Source organism: Fusarium phalaenopsidis (assembly GCF_050370095.1).
Source record: "Fusarium phalaenopsidis strain FUZ10S chromosome Unknown contig_32302, whole genome shotgun sequence".
Classification (NCBI taxonomy): domain Eukaryota; kingdom Fungi; phylum Ascomycota; class Sordariomycetes; order Hypocreales; family Nectriaceae; genus Fusarium; species Fusarium phalaenopsidis.
In genome coordinates, this window is record NW_028145405.1 from 3158508 (window position 1) to 3177856 (window position 19349).

Consider the following 19349-nt stretch of genomic DNA (forward strand, 5'->3'; position numbering starts at 1 on the left):
CCGTCGTTGAAGAGGCGGCAAGCCTTCAGGAGCGTTTCCAATCTCTTGAGGGGCGTTTGCAAATATAACGGGGTCGGGACGTGTCGTTTGCTCAAGGCTCTTTCGTTGCCGACAGCACAAGCAGCCATCCATGGAGCAGGGCCGCCTGTTTGCAGCTGCGTTACGATCGGTAGATTTCCCAGGTACAGAGACGCGATCAACCCAAGAGCCGGCGCATAATATCTGTTTCAGAGTAAGTGAGCCTTGGTGCACAAATCTCGGCACCAGGATCGCCTTGAGAACCACAGGGCATAATAATACTCAAGGGTTAAGAGATGGATGATATCCTAGCAGGGAGAAGCTGCTCGGAGATGAAGCTGGGATAAGCACCCAGGTAGAAGCAAATAAAGTCATGAGGAAAGAAAGGCCCTGGTAAGACACGAGCCCAGGGTCTCAAGCTCAATGCTCAGACTGTGTTACAAGGGCGAGCCCATGTTTGGGTTTGGCCATCGCCCCGACAACTTTCATAAAGCAAAGCTGAACGTGACAGAGAACTCTTGTAGCAAGAGTCTCGCGTTTGAGCGAGAGAGGGAGACTTGAGCACATGGAGATGGATATAGGAGCAGGCACGACGAGGAACAGCGAGGCACCCCAGGTCAAACTCGTCAGCCAAAACTCGCTTGCTGATCTGATCAGATCAGACAGACATAGCCGAAATCGACGACAATGCAGAGCTTCCGCAAATAAAACCAAGTACCATGACCTTCGCTTCGAGTATCCTGGCAGCTCCTGAAATGTTTGCGTGGGGGAATACCGGACTTCTGGGAACAAGGGCTGTGAGCAGACCGGTGAGTAGTCACATCTCCAAATCCCAGGATTACCGACCACTTGGATCCTGGGAACCGTCATCGCCATCTGCATCGGCACGCGTCCCCTGGACAGTCAGCTGCGGTGGGTATCTTGCGAGTTGCCGATTGCTCGTGTTGCCAAACAACGTGTTGGTCCCCGATATGCCGGGCTCGGCGTGCCGAAAAGCCATCAAGTGCCGTCTCGTTTTCAATTCTCGAGAGCCAAGCCGGAAGATCTGGGCAGTGCGTAAAGGTCATGTCAAAATGATCCAGGATGAAGCCGGGGAAGCTCCCGAGTGGTTATCCTGAGTCGTCCCTGTGGTGCCGCGTTGCCATGTCGGCGGCGCCTTGGGGATGGATGCATGGCATGGCAAACAGACGCCGTTATCCGTGGGTCACGGAGCGGGCTGGACCTTTGAATTATGACCAGGTAGGCGGCTGCATATGTGGCTTGATGGGAGAGTGGTTGGGCAAATGAATCTCCGCGACGGCATGGCAACGCAAGGGATTCATGCGTGTCTATCCATACATGAAGCGAGTCACGGCAAGGTTCGCCTAGGAGGCGGGAAGATCCGATGGTGGATAGCGGCTAGACTAACGAGCTAGCGGAGCGGGAGCCATGTGCCATGTGGATATTCGAGTTTAGGTCGGTTTCTAGATGCCAGTTCTCGAGGTCGCGTTATTTTTATCTTGCTGCTTGGTGCAGATGAAAGAGGAGAGTGGTGACCTAGGATGGAATTGGTTGATGCCGTTGGGTTGGATAATCTCCATCCAGTTGCCTGGACTCAACGGTTGTGCCTGGATGGGCCTGCCGTCAGTTGTCCTGGTGGGGACCGGTCAACTCCATCGTGCCTCCTTCGTGAAAATCGTCCCGGCCCGATTTGACTAGGTCGAGTTAGGAGTCGCTTAAAGTTTTACTAGGAAGGTGCATTGCGACTCTGCGCCTACCTACGTCACGGGATATAGGGATCAACTTCCGAGGTCTTTCCAACAGCCACTCCTTGCAACCTACAACCACAGCCTACCTACGGATACCTACCCACCGTATCCTTTACAGATCGACCTCACCGGCCTTTGTCTCCAAGCCTCCATCTCATCTCACGCCCTCACCTCGCAATACCATCCTTTGGATCAAGAAGTGGCGGGGAAAAGAGGCAACATGGCCAGCCAGGCACAGGCACAGGCACAGACAAGCATGCACATGCCATCACTCATCACGGAGGCGTTGCGGTGCGCCTCGCCGAATACGACTCGACAAAGGACGCCATAGCTGATGTTGAAGCAAGTTCGTTGGTCTTCCATGTTTGAACGGGTGAGATTGGCGTGGCACGGCTCGACAATGCCATTGTGCAGCCAATTCAGTCAGTCCAGGGCACAACCCGCAATTAACAATCATGCACAAAGCCGGATGACGATCGGTCCGATGCCTGTCTCTGGGAGACGGTCAATGAGCGATATTGGTTCCTGGTCTCACCGGTCTCCGCCCCTGCTCTCCACTGTACCAACCAAAGTCTTTGCGTGACGATGGCGTACAGGTGTCTTGTCACATGGCTCTGAATCAAGCAACGTTGTCCGGCACACTCAGCATCATGTTCGCCACCTCGCCCAGCCTCGACCAGGTCTGTGGGTGAATGGGAAATTGGAAAGAAGGGAAAAAAGCTGAAGACCACAGATTCTGTGGACTCGGCATGCATTTCTGCGCTCGGCAACATTGGGACACTGAAAATGCCGGCCGCGCGCGTGCCCTTGTTGTGTTGGCGCATCTGCACTTTACGGCCCCAGTTGCATTGTCACAAATGGAGATGCAATCCTGCGATTTGCTCTCGCGATCGGGTTCCCAAGATCGAGCCTCAACTGGCTACCATGTTAAGCGTAAGCCTCTTTTTCAACCCCTGGCACTTGCGAATTTGTACCTCTTGGAGCCGTTACCCGTCGTTGATGTATCGATTACCTGAGGAGTTTCGACCACCCCGGCCAACTTGGCTTTGCGACCTACCTATGTAGGCCATGTAAGAAAAAGCAAAATGATGCTGCGGCAGGCCAACCCCGGCTATTTGTGCAACCATAACCACTAGCCCCATGTCAATCACATGGGCGATTCAATCCACCAACGACCGTTGTCGCGACTAAATCCCGTGGCCATGGGACAATAGTCCGATCAAGATTCGACTGATAGTCGATGGAACGAGGCCTGGGCATGGCAAGCTGGGATCTGAGTTGGCGGATCGAACCACCCAGACAGCCTTAAGCAAAAGTCCAAGTCTCTGAGTGCCTGGTCCCCGTCTTCGACAACCCACCTCGCTGTCGCCTTGTTCCCAGCATCTCTCCACCTGATCGGGAACTCCAGGCACACTGAGCGGCAGGGCGGGTAATAATCCCCAGGTCCTCCGTCCGAGCACCGCAATCAGACGGGCCCCTGTCACTCCATGGTACCCCTCAGACCGGTCAAAAACTATTCAGCACGGAGCCATGTCGACGTCGTCCTCACCGAGTCCACTTTCCTCTCTCACAGACTCGTCCATCATCACCCTTCCCAGCAGACCGTCGAGCCGTTGCTTCATTCGCAACGCCCAGTCACTACGGCCACCACACCGCCAGCCGCCAACCCGCTCAGCCCGCAGCCCGCATCGGCCGTCATCCCTACCTTGATCGCGGCCGCGAGCATACCGGTCCTGCCAGCACCACCAGCTGCTCGCTCCAGACTCTGTGTGTGCTAGTACCACGACTGAACCGTTCAGTTCGCTTGCTTCATCGTCGAGAGCAAGCACCGCGGGCCAAGACAAGGCTCTGCGCCTTTTCCTAACAGGCAGTCCCGAGGCTTCCCAGTCAACAGCCACGGGCATCACACCAACATCTCGAGGCGGCAGCATTGTCGTTGGATCTTGCGCGCATTCGAAGTGAGCCGACGGCGCCTGGTTGGGCTCACCCTACTTATCCCCTCTCCGCCTAGTTCCCCTCTGGATTCCTCCGGCTCTCTCATCGTACCGATCTTCCTCTCTCATCGACTATCTGGGCTCGTCTCTAGCCGCTATTTTGGCATCGGTCGTCGTTGGCGCTCCACTCGACGCACTACGGGGGTTCAACATCAGTGTCCCGGTGATGGCTTTCGTGGCACCTTAGCCTACCACCACACTCCCCCTCCTCTCACCCCGGCGTCGCTCAACTTTGTCCGGTGTTTCTTGGGCCCAAGTCGGGCGACCCAGGCATTCCTTGTTCCTGCTTGTATTTCCTCTACTTTGGTCCCCACGTGGTGGTACCTCGACCTTTGTCTCTAGCTGCTGCTCCTACTGCCGCCGCCGCTGCTCCTGCTGCTGCTACTGCTACTGCGCAGTCTTTGTTCCACACCCCGTCCTGTCTCACTGCAGCCATTATGGTAAGAGATTCCCTCTCCCCGGTTGGCGGCAAGCTGCATGGGTTATATCATTGATCCCCCGTCCCATCGGTCTCTTTGGGTGGTCCCTGCGGCTGTTGCCAATCAACCCCCCCGTTTCCTCTTGTCGCTGCCCCATCATGGCTCTCGTGCCATGACTCTCCCGGTCAAGCATATTCTTCTTGACCTCGCCCCCAAGCCCCTCCCAGCAGACCCGACCCAAATGTGCGGTGAATTGATTTTTTCCTCTTGTATAGAATCCTCATTACCCTTTTAAGGCCAAGAGATCTCGCCCCCCGCCGGGGGTTGAAGACTCAGTGCCTTCATCATCAATATCTTTTACCACTCCTGTGGACCCCAATTATACTACTTTGCCCTACGAGATTCAACAACATCTTGAACAGCTAGCCCAGTTCTATGGACTGACGTCTGGCTACCAAATTCACCAAATACTCGACCAGGAGTATTGTAGAAAGAGAAGAAGAGTAGACTCGTCGTCACTTCCCATGGCTCCTGAGCGTGGATCAACCTCATCGCAGGGATCCTTGGAGAAGCTTCCCGTGTCGACTCCCTTTGACCAGAATCAAGAGCAATATGGCTCGTCTTCAAGCTGGGCCGACTCTGCCTCGGCCTCTGGGCCATCCTCGACTTCACCGATAACCAGACGTATAGCTGACTTGAGCCTGCTCCTCTGCCCTTGCTGTGGGTATGGCCTAAGACAACCAGATGGTATGCAACCAATTCCTTGGTTTCACTTTGAATCGCCATTGGCGACCATCATATAGCGCCAATGATCCTGACTAACGCGGATTGAAGGGTATCAACAACTTTCCACCACGCCAGCGGTAGTGCCCGACCAGAGCACGCCGTACGTGGCAGAGAAGCAACCATCACTGCAAATTGTCCCCCCTGAACCGTACACCGACACGGTCCTTGGTCTGGAGCAACAGTCTACTTTTGACTACCAGCAACCCGACCTCACCAACGCTCCTCTGACAAGCTTTCCTCTGTTGCCTGACCAGACGACATTGGCAGCGCCATTGATTAGCGATGCTGGCCCAAGTCAGCAGCACCAGCTGCCGGCAGGCGACTTCTACCCCAATCAACCTCTCAAGCAAGAGACCCAGTTGGAGGGCCAGCCGATGATACCAGGCCAGCACCTCATGACCCAGAATCTTGCACAAGTTGGGTATGGTTCCGATGCCAATCTCGTCAGCACCACTGGTCTGACCCCGCATGGGTTGGTGACAACCGAGGATATTTCTCCTTACTGCATGGCCCCAACTGCGCAACTCGGAGGAGATGCCTTGCAGGGCGGATGGTCTGAAGTTCATCTACTGGACCAACAGCCCAATTTCGAGATCATCTTGCCCAATCAGCGAGGCGGGAAGCGAGGCCCATTCAAGGACCCCAGTCTTCGCGAGCAAACAGCGCAGACTCGGAAAATAGGGTCTTGTATCAGATGCAGAATGCAAAGAATACGCGTAAGTCATGAGAAGCTGGCCGCTTGAGCCAACTTAGTGTGAAGACTGGAAACTAATGATATCATTTCAGTGCGAGAACAATCCTGATGAGGAAGGGGGACCGTGCCTAACCTGTAAAAAGGTGTCCAACTCGAGGGCAGGACGGTTTCCATGCCTGAGATACAAGATCACAGACATTCGACTGTTCAAGCCTGGTCAAGTGCCTGGTTATGAATGGACACGAAGGTGGAACAACAATATCTCGGACCCAATCCAGAACTGGGCATCAGACGAGCTCAAAACCATCTATATCTCGGATGGGCTTTCGGCCAAGTGCGTCAAAATTGAGGTTCGACAATTCATCCCCCAGACTGGCGACAAGCTGGAGCGCACATGGGACTACAGAGGGACCAAGAGGTCGGTCTCGATCCCACCATATGCACTGGTGAATCTTGAAGAGGTGAAGGAAGCGTATCAAGACCACATCCGAGATAGCATGAAGGATGCCTTCGGACGATTGCTCGGCCCCCGTAATGGCCTCTTGTTCAAGACGTATGAACGCGCTTGGCACATATACCAGGATCATTCGACCTCGACAGAGTGCCATGACCTTCTCCACCAGACACTGATGCTGTGGATGTCGGTCCGTCTGACGACGAGGTCAAGCTTCATTGTCGGAAATGAAACGCTAGGCATGCGTCGTGACATCCTGGACGAGACAAGCCCCAACCACGGCATGATTCCCCTCCCGCCAGTGCTTGGTGCTCAGCTGGACCTCATCTTGATCCACCACATCCAAACGAGACTTCGGAGAGAGCTGCTAGACAAATTGCAGAAGATGATGTCCAAGAACAAGCAGAGCACGTGGCTGGTGACGTACCTCGTAGTCTTCATCCTCTTACACAACACGGCTCTGATCACGGCGCACGATGCCGGGTATGCGAAGAAGCACGGCATGAAGGTAAGAAGGCCAAAGGGAGTGCCAGGCGGAGTGTGTTGATTACTAACGCGTCATTTGGTAGCGACGTTTCGCGCGTGAGGAGAAGGTGAAGGAGTACCATCTCGGTAAGGAAGCCCAGCCTTTTGTTGATTCGAATGCGGAGGGGAAATGGGGGCTAACCTCGTGGGCGTGAACTAGGAGCCAACATCCTGTTAGCGCACTTCCACTACTGCAACAAGGGCATCTACCCCTTCTCGGAGGATTGCAAAGACCAGGACCTGCGAACCCTGGCAGGCCTGGATGAGGAAAAGATCAAATTTGTGCACACCACCACCAGCTGCGCCAGGCGGAATCGTAAGTCGAACCCAAACCCAAACCCAAACCCAAGCCCCCAGTCTGCCGGTCAGGCCCACCACACCTCAGGCTCTCCATTACCAAGTCCCCGGGGCAGCGCTAACGTACCATGCCATGGCATAGGGCCGGAGTGGGAAGAGCTCCGACAAGCAGGCGCGTATGAGCATGATTACTTTTTCGTGAGCCAGCTGTTTGAAGCAAATTGGCAGCCTCGGACCACCATTTGATTGGAGGTTCGGCAGGGGTAGTGAGGGAGGGAGGCCAGGGAACGCCCCCACTGAGACGAGACGGGATGCAGAGTTGGCGTCGATTGGAGAGGCAGGTACAGCAGCACAGCACACATGACATGCCTCTGTGTCCAGTGCGATGAGGCTGCAGGTTGACCGAGAACGGATGGGCGTGTCGAGACTGACGACGATAACGATGATGGTGATGATGACGATGACGATAATGACAAGGGCGGTGATTATGGCGGCATTCGTATCATTAATGCTTGTATTTTGAGATGAGAAGCGGCATGGCATGGTGTGGCATGGCGCGGAATGAATGGTATGGGGAAAAGAAGACAAATGGCGGGCTCTGGCTCTGGCGTACATACTGTCCTAGGAGTTCCCGAGGGATGGCAGTACAATGAGGCGGCAGACAGCCAAAGAGAATCGGTTCAGGAGGTATGGATCGAGAATGATTCAAGAGGGCGGTCTCGGAACAAGATTCAGTTGTGGTGGCGATTGGCGTTGACGGGAAGGACAAGATGAGGGACGGACAGGACAGGACGGGATGCGTTGAAGGGATCTACAAAGGACGGTGAGCGGAGAACGGCCCCCCACATCAACAGCCGAGAGGTGTTGACCGAGGCGGGCTGCGGCGTTGGCGGGTGTGTCACCCGTCCGTCCAGACACAGATGGCGGTCGGGACGGTCTTATGAAGGCGGCCGGGGGCCGGGGCCCGGGGAGACGATGCCGGACGGGCCGAGCCTGGCAGCCAGCGAGCGCATACCTTTGTCCTCCAATGGATGATGTTGTCTTGTTCATCAGTTACAGTTGCACCGTGCCCTGCTGTACTGTATTGTACTGTTCAGTGCGTGTCCCCCCACGGCAAGGAGTAGGGAGAGGGAGGGCGGACGAAATGAGGCATCGCCCAAGTGCATGGCTGGCTGGCTGGCAGAAGGCGCCGTCACGGTGCGGTGTTGTTTGCAGCGCAGAACCGCGGCCGGTATTGAGGTGCGGTCACCGTGAGCTTCCGCCCGAGACACCGGTCTAGATGCTACGTTACCGGAGAAGCACAGACGCGGACTCTGCGCGGCTGCTCACTAGTCGCCGGTCAACGACATACAACTCACATACATCCATGAGGAAGAGATCCATTGTACAACAGAGCTCCCGAGTTGTTGGACAAACGAGGAACCTGGTCAAAGCCGTGTTGTGTGTGTTACGGTGTGACGAGAGGAAGCAATAGATGCGCGGCGGCAACGAGAGTAGCAACACCAGGAGCAGTTTGAGATGAGCGTCCTGCTGTCTGCCTACCTGCCTCCCTCCCTCCCTACCTCCCTGTCTTGTCCCTTTCCATCTATTCGGCGCTAAATTCACGCCTGCCCAAATTCTTATGCCAACCAAGAACTGCAAACTGACCCTTGAATGAGCCAAGCAAGGTTGAGTTGTTAGTGCGAAACCGTTTGTTTCTAGAGCGAGACCCACGAAGCACCCATGTCAAGCCCAAGTAACAGCCCAGTACCTACTATTTTTTGCTAAACATGGCAAAAGGACCACTCATGTTGGTACAAGGCCAGGTCCTGTGAAATAGCTACGCAAGCCACAGCCAAACCATACCTCCCAAGATCAACCATGGACAGCTGCCCTTCAGGTCTAGTCTTTCCTTTCTTATTCCTTTCTTCTTTTGTGCTTTCTTTTTTTCCAACCTTCCCCCTTAGCCTCATCATAGAGACTTTTCTTTTTGCTTGCTTCCTGGCCTGTTTTAGACTCGCGACCACGGGGAAGGGGGGGGGTCTTTTCCCCAGGCCCTGCCTGATAGTAGTCGGTCGAGGAGACTGTCTCTTCCCCCCCTCCCCTTCTCTCCTACCGCCCCCGTAATCGGTGCACTGGGTGTGTGTTAGATGTTCGTTTCCTTTACCTTGTGGCAGGATCGACATGGAGTTAATCAAGTCCTTCGTTTGTGTTCTTCCGGTTCCCGCCTGGTACAAGGCATTAACCCGTCGGTGGGTATACCAACGGGCTGCGTTGTGTATCTCACAAGTAGCTACCCGTCAGTCCTAAACCCCCTGGCATCAACTCTGGACACCCGGTAGACAAGGTCTATCGTGTACCTAAGGTAAGCAAGCAGTCGGCGACAACGATATGGTGAGAGAAAGTGGAAAAATTTTCATGGTCTGGAAAGAAGGAAGGAAACATGGCGAACGAATGGATCGATGCACAAGGCACCTATCCTCTCCTCTCCTTTCTTGTCCCATCCCAAGCCTCCCCTCCCGTCCATGTAAGAGGGATCATCTCGGGAGCTATATTAGTTCAAGAGCTCCTCTCAACTTACCTCTTCTGTCCACAAAGGATAGCTCCTCCAGTTCTCTCTAGTCGTCCTTGCCTTCCTCCTCTTGCTCAACTTCATCTCCCCCTTCTGGCTCTTCGTCATTGTCTCGCTTCACTCCGTCCCCAGGTTCATCAACGTGCGCCTCCAACGTCATCTTTCTGTAAACCCACGACAGACCCGCGATACCATCAAACGACGGACCTTCTCCTTTTTGTTGCTTGTCCCTCTGTGCCTTCCCTCACCTCGAGACACTGTCCAAGACATTTAAACCCGCCGTCTCGCACCGTTGCAGTCCTTGTCACTTCTGACATTCTCCATCGCCTCTTCAACAACAACACCTCAGACCTGACATCTGATACAACCCACCCACCCATTCGTTCATCACCTCTTGCCTTGCACCAGTATTAGACAACTGCTCGTTGCGTCTTGTGGGTTCTCAGGCCCCCCTTCACGTCTGCCCTTGAACGGCAAACTAACACGGGAAGCATTTCAGCACCAGAACTTGACACTTGGAAACAAATACCCTCCCTTCACAACCAGAAACCATCGCAATGGCATCTTCCGTAGCCGGGCCCATCATTGGCCTAGCCCCAGTAGTTGGGCCATCTTTTGCGGCCGCTGGCTGTGCGAATCGCGTGGCAGACGCGCCGGCAGGACTCCCCGAGGGGTGGCCACGGATTCTCGATGAAGCCATGGCTTGGACTGGCAATCAATTCGCGGATGAGTCGGACTACATCCACACTCTGAGTGAGTCGGATCTGCAGGAAGCTGAGAATGCTCTGCGGGTCTTTAAAGGTGCGTTCCTCTGGTGTCTCGTGGCTCCCCAACGGTGGCATGGCCCCTAGGCTAGTCGCTCCGTTAGTCGTTGGACCAATATGCTAACCCAAATGCAGCGCTGGGCCTGGACGGAGATCTCGTCTCTCGAGACAACTTTCCCCTTCCCACCCTCGGCCCACGACTGGACGAAATTCGCCGAGATGTCCATGATGGCAAGGGTTTTGGCGTTATCCGCGGCCTGGATCCACACAAGTACTCAATCGAGGATCTGACGGTCATGTACCTTGGCATTCAGTCGTACATTGCGAATCGCCATGGTCGACAGGACCGAAAAGGCAACATGCTAGGTTTGTATCTCGGCTGATCCCTGATGCCTGCTCGTGGCCCTTTCCCGAAACTGACTGCCCCTGTTAGTTCATATCGTCGCCGACAACTCGTCCAAGCTCAAGGCCGGCCACCATCGTCATTCTACATCTCCCATTGTAAGTCTCGTCGGCCCCAGATCGTCGCGTCCGCGCGCAGGGAGGGAACATGGCTCGCTAACTTGCTCTCCGGACCTTCCACAATGAGGAAGCCGGCGACGTTGTCAGCTGGCTCACCCGAAGCACCGCGGCGTCGGGAGGCAAATGCATCATTGCTTCGGCCTACACCGTCTACAACGTCCTGGCAGCCAGCCGCCCCGACATGATTCGCACGCTGGCCCGATCTGACTGGCCGTTTGCCATGTAAGTGCCCAACACGGGATCGGTGGCTTTGTGTGGGGGAGCACACCCAGACTGACATGGTATGGCGTAGTCCCCGTTTCCAGTGCAGACCGGTTCTCTTCCATCACGAGGGAAGAGTCATTATGAACTTTGGCAGAGTGGCGCTCACGGGAAATGCCGTCCACCCACGCCCGGCGAACCTCCCGACCGTTACGCCACGACAGATGGAAGCCCTCGACGCCATCGAGGCCATCGCCAAGGCAGCTCAGCTCGAGATCGGCACCAAGGCCGGCGACATTCACTTCATCAACAACCTGGCTGTTCTGCACCGACGGGAAGGGTTTGTCAACGGTGAGGCGCCCCGGGAGCGTCGACACCTGGTGCGCATGAGGCTTCGGGATGATGACCTTGGTTGGGACCTTCCCGCCGATCTGAGACAGGAGTGGTCTGCCGCCTTCAACCAAGAGGCTCCCAAGATCTGGCATCTTGAGCCCATGCCGGACGGTTTCTTTCCGCTCCGGTCTCAGGCCAATTGAAACCGCATCTACCTGGCATCCTCCCGCTCCACGTCACTGAGGGGAGGGAGACTTGCAGCAGGGGAGGAGATCGCAGCATCCAACGTCTCCTCATTCGAGACATCTGTCGACTGCACCTAAAGTATCCGTACTCGAACGAGATTGGAACATGGGCGCGTCGAAAAAAGGTAAGGGGGTCCATGGATTGGCGTCTGAGGGCATGGGGTATTGGGAGAGAAAACAAAAGTTCGGGCTTGCATGGTTCCCTTGGTGCATTCTGGTATCGAATATGTCTTTATCCGGTGTCCTGGTCACGAAAAGCAACAAGCATTGGTTTGTCTTGGTCGATCCTGTGTGTTGGTATTTGAAATGGGGCGCTCGGAAACGGCGCGGGCCAGGCTGACAGCCCTGAGATTAATACATTGTTATTGTTTGTTTCAGAGACTGTGACGAATAGACTCCCAATGTGGCAGAGATGAGACGTTTCATCGATCAAGATTCTCAGGAACAAAGAGGCTGTTGAAATGAGATGTGATGACTGGGTTGTGACTGAGATCTAGCCTAGACCCTGCGTCTAGCACTTTGCTGGGTTGGGGAATGGCGCCTCAGGCGGTGCACACAGATGACCGAATCTAGATCGACAGGCTCAAGGGGGCATGCGATAGTCCTTTAGGTAGCACTGCAGCGTCGAATCGGACCCAACTTGAATGACTGCATGTGGCGGTGGCCGGCAGCGAAGCCATTGAAGGTCATCATCTCGACCAAGACCAGACGAAATATCAAGACAAGGGATACAGTAGTCCTTCTGTTTTCAGAAAAACTGGCGGGAAACTGGCACCTGCATGGTCGCTGTAGGCGGGCTGCACATGACGCGGGCGCCGCGAAATGGATCTCTCGTGCCAGAAGGGCGGGAGGCTAGAGGCCACATGATTCGAGGGCTGACATGAGACAAGAGCTCTGAAGGTAGGGGTTTAGAATTGCTGGGGTGTGAGTTGCTCTACGCAGCACAGGTACTGCGTACGTGAGAGGCTCGGCAGATGAAGGCAAGGCGGTTGGTGTGTCATGCAGGCTTAGATCGATAACTTTTTTTTCTTTGCCGAGTTTCGCCAGCATGTAAGATATGCCTTGGCGGCAGGTGTACATCCCTCACCTCGAGAGGGTGAGAGAGAGTGAGGGCGTTGATGAAGGAGACGAGAACCGCGTACTGAGTACGGACAAGTTTCCTTGATCGACTGGTTGTTGGTCCATCGGTGCCAGAACCGGAGTTGCTTTTGCCTAAATTGGTATGGTAGACTGGTCAGATGCCAGTGCAGGTTTGCTTTTGTTTCCGCCGCTGGAAGAAATTGCTTTGTATCGTCATCTCGGCGTGATTGTCGTTGTCTCCATCCTCGCCTTGCATTCCTCATCTCTACTCCTCAAACGAGGGAGTCTCGACATGATTACCCCCATGCGTGTCATGATCGCGATTCAATGGCGGTGAAGGCGGTGTGCTCGATGATCGGGAGGTAGATGTAGACGGGACATCAAGCATGAATGACAAGATGGCGGCCGCGATAGGCAGGCATGGCAGAACCCACCCCGAAAAGTGACGACTGTCAGAGATTCAGGATAGAGGCGCTGGCTCCTGACCTGGGGTATGGGGTCGATGACAACGAGTTGTCTCAATGACGGGATAAGGTACTCGGTACTGTAGGTAGTTCACGACCTACGGAAGACGTCCGTAGGCTCCATGAGGATCGACTATCCCGCTCCCAGAGCCATGGCCATGGCCTTGGCCGTTGGCCGTTGGCTTGCCCTTAGCGCAGGCGAACGGCTCTTGGGTAGATCGGGCCCAGCGTGGATTCAGCCATGCATGGGAACGGGGGTGCACGATGGGTGCGAATTGGGGATGGGATGAGAGAAGAGATTAGAAGCCCAGGTTGAGGTGAGGTGGAAACATGAGAGAAGGCGCGGATCTTAGTGGACCATACAAAGCAAATACGTCACAGTGTGTAGCACAGTGCAAGATAAAGGACGATATCTCTGGCCTTGGAAACGCGCCCAGGCCCCCTGGCAAGCCCAGCAGACGCCTCTCGAAACCGCTGCCATCGCACTGGAGCTCTCTCCCTTGCGCCTCTTTTCGATTGCCCTGCCCACTCTCAAGGTTTTAACATCCATGGCTGACGGTTGGTGGCTAGCGCGGCGGCGTCTTGGAGATCTCCATCCCCGTCCATCTCTAAGGCACGTTCCGGGGATGCACAGTGTCAGCCCCGAAAGCCTATTGGTCCCTGCGCACGGCCCCCCTTTCTTTCTACGCAACATCGAGAAGCCGAAAGCCACAGGGGCTGGCTGAGCTGACCCACGGAAGGTATCTCCCGCTCCTACCTTCCACGGCGCGCGCCAGGGCTGCCACGCTACATACACTACGCTCTCAACCACCTCCACCAGCATCACCTGGCATCAGCAGAAGACACATCCTCGCTCATCGACTCGATTGCCCCAATCCCAGGCCCCAGATCGAGCATTGCTTCAGCGCCAAGTGGCTGCTTCCGCCCCTGGAGCGGCTCCAAGGGGGATATCCCTAGACCCTCGTCTGGGCTGGCTGAGAGGCTGCACTTACTCACTCGTGCGTTTCTACTGAGACAGCTATCTATCTCGAATCGCATTTCGGGCCTGCCATCGCAAATCGCCTTGGTTGCACATCACAATGGCGGCATCATCAGCCCCTCGGGAGCCCAAAGATGGCTACCACCTCGTGCATCAGGACGATAACCACGACGATGGCCATAGACCGCCTCCCGTCCCCCCTGTGATGCCTCGAGGTCCAGTTCGGACTTACCGGAATATGACTCTGCTCCTCTCGGGGCTCGTCGTTATCCTTCTGGGCTCGAACCTCTATCTCAGCCTTCCGTATGCCTTCTCCGGCTCCAGCTGCGACCCACCCCGGGTGCCCCAGTATTTCCAGACTTCGCCGCAGCTATGGCCCGGCGCTACGGCTACCGGTAAGCCGGCTTTTATGGCTCAGACTCACGTCTTTGAGCCTACGGCTACCTTTGTCCCCAACGACCCCCTTCAGACCTCGATCCCCATCGAGGGTATGAAGGAGGGTAACCAGAGCATCTTCAAGATGATGGGTTATCTGAGCCCTTACTCACCCTCCCCCGGCTTTGGTGTGGATGAGTACCCCATCCCTCAGGGCGCCGAGATTGTTCAGGTTCAGATGCTGTCGCGTCATGGTGCACGATACCCAACTCCTGGTTCCAATGTGGCCGAGCTGGGTGAGCGTCTCGCCAATGCCTCTGGCAAGTTCAACACAAGGGGAGCTCTGTCCTTCCTAAATGACTGGAAGTATGAACTTGGTTACGCCATTCTGGTTCCAAGGGGCCGTCAGGAGCTCTTCGAGTCTGGTAAGCAAGCATAAGTCTGTCTCTGGCTTTGACACTAATCGTCTGCAACAGGTGTGTTGCATGCCTACATGTATGGCAGCTTGTACAACCCTCAGAGCAAGCTTATCGTTCGAACAACGGTATGTTCTACCCCACAAGAATCAACCTTGGCCAGGAGTGGCTCATCGCTAACTTATACAGACTCAAGACCGAATGCTCAAGTCGGCTGAGAACTGGATGGCTGGTTTCTTCGGCCTGGAATGGTATGTGAACGAATAGTCACGACTGAAGCCGCATATTGACCCTGTTAGGACGAATAATGCTACCATCGAGGTAATCATCGAAGCCCCCGGCTTCAACAACTCACTCGCCGGCGGCCTCGGTTGCCCCAACGCAGCTAAGGCTGACTACAAGGCGCCCGTGTCAACCTGGGTTGAAAAGTATCTGCAAGATGGTATGTCCCCTGCTTAGAAACGACTGGCTGAAACGACACTAATCGTACATCCAGCTACCGACCGATTCAACAACATGACTGAGGGACTCAGATGGACTCCCGAGGATGTGTATGCTGCTCAGACCATGTGCCCTTATGAGACGGTTGCGTATGGTTTCAGCATGTTCTGCGACCTGTTTACCTATGAGGAGTGGCAGGGCTTTGGGTACTCGGTCGACCTTGCATTTGCCTCGGGCGCTGGATTTCACAGTCCTGTGGGCGTAAGTATTCCCCCTTGTTATGTGGTCGAGTGATGCTGACAGTATCGCAGAGGGCGATTGGCCTCGGTTACCAGCAAGAGGTTATTGCTCGACTTAAGAACCACACGCTGGGCTATTCTGGCTCTCAGATCAACACGACACTTGACAGCATGGAGGAAACCTTCCCCTTGAACCAGAGCCTCTACTTTGACTTTTCTCACGACACCAACATTGTCTCCATCCTGACTGCCTTTGGCTTCCGCCAGTTTGCCGAGAAGCTCCCAGCTGACGAGTATCCGGGAGACCACAACTTCACGGTTGCTCACGTAACTCCGTTTGGTGCCCGCCTGGACATCGAGATTATCAAGGCGCCCAAGCCTGTCTCACCAGACAGGACCGGTTACCTAGAGGGCGAGGAGACCAAGTACATTCACTTTGTGCTGAACCAGCGGACTCTTCCTCTGGGCAAGAGCTTCCCGGAGTGTGACGCCAGCCGCAAGGATGGCTGGTGCGAGTTGGAGACGTTCCTCAAGGTGCAGGAAGAGATGGTGGAAAAGGCCCAGTTTGATTATGCTTGTTTTGGGGACTACCCGTCATTACCATACGGCGAGGTGACCGATGGTGTGCCCCCATCCTGAAGTGTGTGCTATAGAGGTATATTTTGGCTGTGTAAGATGTAGGATATCATCATAGTGAGGGGTGGCAGGGCCACAACGGATCTTTTTCATATTTGAACAGGGAACAAAGACTGGCATTTGGGAATGATGGATGCCGGATTTACTACATTTTGAGCTGATGGGATTGAGTTTACTTGGGCACACTTCAAAGCTGGATAATAGACATGGATAATTAATTCACCGTAGCTGCTCAGGTTCAAAGATATGGACATTCTGATTCCATGACTATCTAGAGTATCAGACTGCAAAGAGGGATTGTATGTGCGTCCTCGACGACTTGGAATCACTTTTCCGAAGCCAGCCAGATAGATATACATGTGCCTTTGCGGGTATTAAAATCAAGATGTAGTAGATTGCGAACAAGATTCGAAAAACCGTAAACGCCTTTGCCGGCTACTCCCAACGACCATTGTGTGTGTAGTGTAACAAATAAGGAAAAATGGCCAAGCACACACACTCTCTATACCGCTATAAAAGATAGATTTGCAAAATGAGGTCCTCCATGAGAAAGCGTTTAAGCCTGCTTCTCGGGGATCACCTTTTCAGGGGTGTTATCGATGGAGGGGGTTTTGCGGGCATCAGACAGGCTGGGGGTGTTCATCATGGACTGGTGCTCCTGAATGCCGTGGGTGGGCTCGAGGACATCACCATCCTCAGCAGGCTCGTCACGCTGGGGGCTCCAGGCGAGGAAGTCACGGCGGACCTCGACGTAGTCGTAAGAGAACTCGCCGTGCTGGTCGTCGTCCATACCAAGGAGCTCAGCCTCCTCAGAAGCGCGGAGCTTAAGACCGGGGATGAAGTCGATGATCTTGGCGATGACGGCGGACATGACAAAGGCGTAGGCGGAAGAGGCGACGATGGCGGCGATCTGCCAGCCGATGATGACGTAGTTGCCGTCGAGGAAGCCGCCAATGGCACCGGTGTTGACGCCGTCGAGGCCGATGATGGAGCTGCTAGCGAAGAAGGCGTTGAAGATGAGACCGACCATGCCACCAACGCCGTGCTCAGCGAAGACATCGAGGGAATCGTCGATTCGGACAAGGAACTTGACTGTAGAAATTGTTAGCGATGAGAAATTGAGAGAGGCAACTTGTCAACTTACCCTTGGTGGCAAAGTTACAGGCGACACCGGCAACAACACCGAGAATGATGCTGGCCCAGGGGTCGATGAAACCAGAGGCAGGAGTGGCAGCGACGAGACCAGAGATGGTACCGGAGCACCAGCCGACCATGGACCACTTGCGAGCCAGACGGAAATCGAGGAGGCACCAGGTCATGGCGGCGAACATGGCAGTCAGGCACGAGTTCCAGCAAGCCATGACGGCACGGAGGTTGGCACCGAAGGCAGAGCCACCGTTGAAGCCGAGCCAGCCGAACCAGAGGAAGACGGTACCGAGGGTGATGAGGGAGATGTTGTGAGGGCGGAAGTTCATCATCATCTTCTCGTTGCGGCGGCCGAGGACCCAAGAGTAGGCCAGAGCCGACATACCGGAGCCGATCTCGACGGGGACACCACCAGCGTAGTCGAGGACGCCGTTCTTGAAGCCCCAGCCGTTAGCGTTCCAGACCCAGTAAGCGAGAGGGCAGTAGACGAGGGTGGCCCAGCAGAAGATGAAGACCATGCTGGGAATGACACGGCCGCGCTCGGCAACGGCACCGATCGTGAGGGCACCAGTGACGGCGCAGAACATCATCTGGTAGAAGGAGTAAAGGAGGGCGGGGACGAGAGGAGATCCGACCGAGGGAGCGCCCCAGACCTTCATGAGACCAAAGTGCTTAAGGTCACCGATGAAGGGGTTGCCGGAAGACTGGGAGAAGGCGAGCGAGTAGCCCCAGAAATACCACTGGAAGACGATGACGGAGAAGGACATCATGACGACCCAGAGCATGGAGAGGGCGGATTTTCTGCGGGCGAGACCCGAGTAGAGGAAGGCGATGCCGGGGACCATGAGGAGGACGAGGCAGGCGGAGACGATGATGAAGGCCTGATCACCGGACTGGTACCACTGGTTGAGGTTCTCGGTGGCTGTTGTGAAGACACTGGTTAGTATACTCTAAAGGCTTGGCGTGTGGTGATGGTGTTGATGCATACTGGAGTCACCGCCGAGCTCTTCATTGGTACCGTTAAACGGTGTCGGGGGTCCGACTTCGACGTAAGACATGATGGGCAGGTTGTAGCAAGGTTTTCTCTCGGTTATCGGTTCGTGGTGATGGAGTTGTTGTCGAGGTCGACGGAGTCGATTGGATAGCGTAGGGCGTCACTCAAGGAATACAAGGATATAGAAGCAAAGTGAAGTAAAGGATCGAGTCACTAGAGATGGAATAGAGTCAAGAATTGACTAAGAACTCTTCCCGAGTCAGGTAGATGTAAGACTGGATGGGAGGGAAGGATATCGAGAATGAGATCAGAACGGGCATCGAGAGTCTATATATCGAGACCGGAGGAGCTTGTCTGAGTTTTTCACCTCAGCCCAAACCAAGCCCGCCGCCTCGGGTACAAGCCCGGGCATGGACTGGGTTTGCAGATCCCCTGCGGGTTGATGAGAGATACCCCATGAGAGATGGACGAGGGCTCCAGACCAGAGATAGATAGAGGCGCGATACGGCGCGGAGAGAGAAGGGCAGGGCAGAGATAGAGATGGGTACGTACCCCAGGTCTCTCATTGTGAGTGAACGAGAGCCAGTCTCCATGTACAAACAGGTTGGACACATAGTTTATCGGTACGTACAGTAACAGGCCGATAGGCAAGGTAGAGATAGCGGCGTCGTGCTTCTGCCCCAGGAACCAGCGTGGACCCCCCCCCTACGATAGAGCTGGCGCTTACACGTTTGGAGGCATGGCGTCTGCTACATGCACACCTCCCCGACCCCGATCGAGCACCGTTCTTGGCCTGGTTCCTGACCAGATCCCCTTCAACCCCCGGTCCTCCGGACAGAGTCCGCATTCTACTTTCGCCCCCCCCCCCCCCCCCCCCCCCCCCTTCACCCGGAGACGTCGCACGCCCTCCAAAGGAGTCTCTCGGGACATGGCGAGTCCGTGGAGCTTTTGCTTCGCCTTGTTGACGTGACCTGAGAAGGAGGAGAAAAGCGGCACTGCCCATGGGGAAGCTTACTCGGGAAAGCTAC

At 55.2% G+C, this 19349-nt stretch overlaps 4 protein-coding genes across 4 annotated transcripts; 3 read left to right on the forward strand and 1 right to left on the reverse strand.

Annotated features, from left to right (window-relative positions):
• Positions 1–4703: 4703 nt before the first annotated feature.
• Positions 4704–7181, forward strand: LRP88_08340 (uncharacterized protein; the record flags this gene model as incomplete). The annotated part of the gene is made up of 6 exons (XM_083244848.1): positions 4704–4926; positions 5014–5681; positions 5752–6621; positions 6683–6745; positions 6840–6954; positions 7078–7181. The coding sequence occupies 6 exons, from the start codon at positions 4704–4706 to the stop codon at positions 7179–7181; spliced, it is 2043 nt and encodes a 680-aa protein (XP_083099342.1).
• Positions 7182–10043: 2862 nt separating this feature from the next.
• On the forward strand, positions 10044–11509 carry LRP88_08341 (TauD/TfdA family dioxygenase; the record flags this gene model as incomplete). The annotated part of the gene is made up of 5 exons (XM_083244849.1): positions 10044–10287; positions 10386–10616; positions 10684–10751; positions 10840–10994; positions 11065–11509. 5 exons carry the CDS (start codon positions 10044–10046, stop codon positions 11507–11509), a joined length of 1143 nt encoding a protein of 380 aa, XP_083099343.1.
• Positions 11510–14174: 2665 nt separating this feature from the next.
• Positions 14175–16184, forward strand: LRP88_08342 (histidine phosphatase superfamily; the record flags this gene model as incomplete). The annotated part of the gene is made up of 6 exons (XM_083244850.1): positions 14175–14874; positions 14926–14993; positions 15055–15116; positions 15165–15307; positions 15362–15567; positions 15618–16184. The coding sequence occupies 6 exons, from the start codon at positions 14175–14177 to the stop codon at positions 16182–16184; spliced, it is 1746 nt and encodes a 581-aa protein (XP_083099344.1).
• Positions 16185–16737: 553 nt separating this feature from the next.
• LRP88_08343 (ammonium transporter AmtB-like domain-containing protein) lies at positions 16738–18385 on the reverse strand (the record flags this gene model as incomplete). Its single annotated transcript, XM_083244851.1, has 3 exons — positions 16738–17273; positions 17326–18249; positions 18316–18385. 3 exons carry the CDS (start codon positions 18383–18385, stop codon positions 16738–16740), a joined length of 1530 nt encoding a protein of 509 aa, XP_083099345.1.
• Positions 18386–19349: the final 964 nt, after the last annotated feature.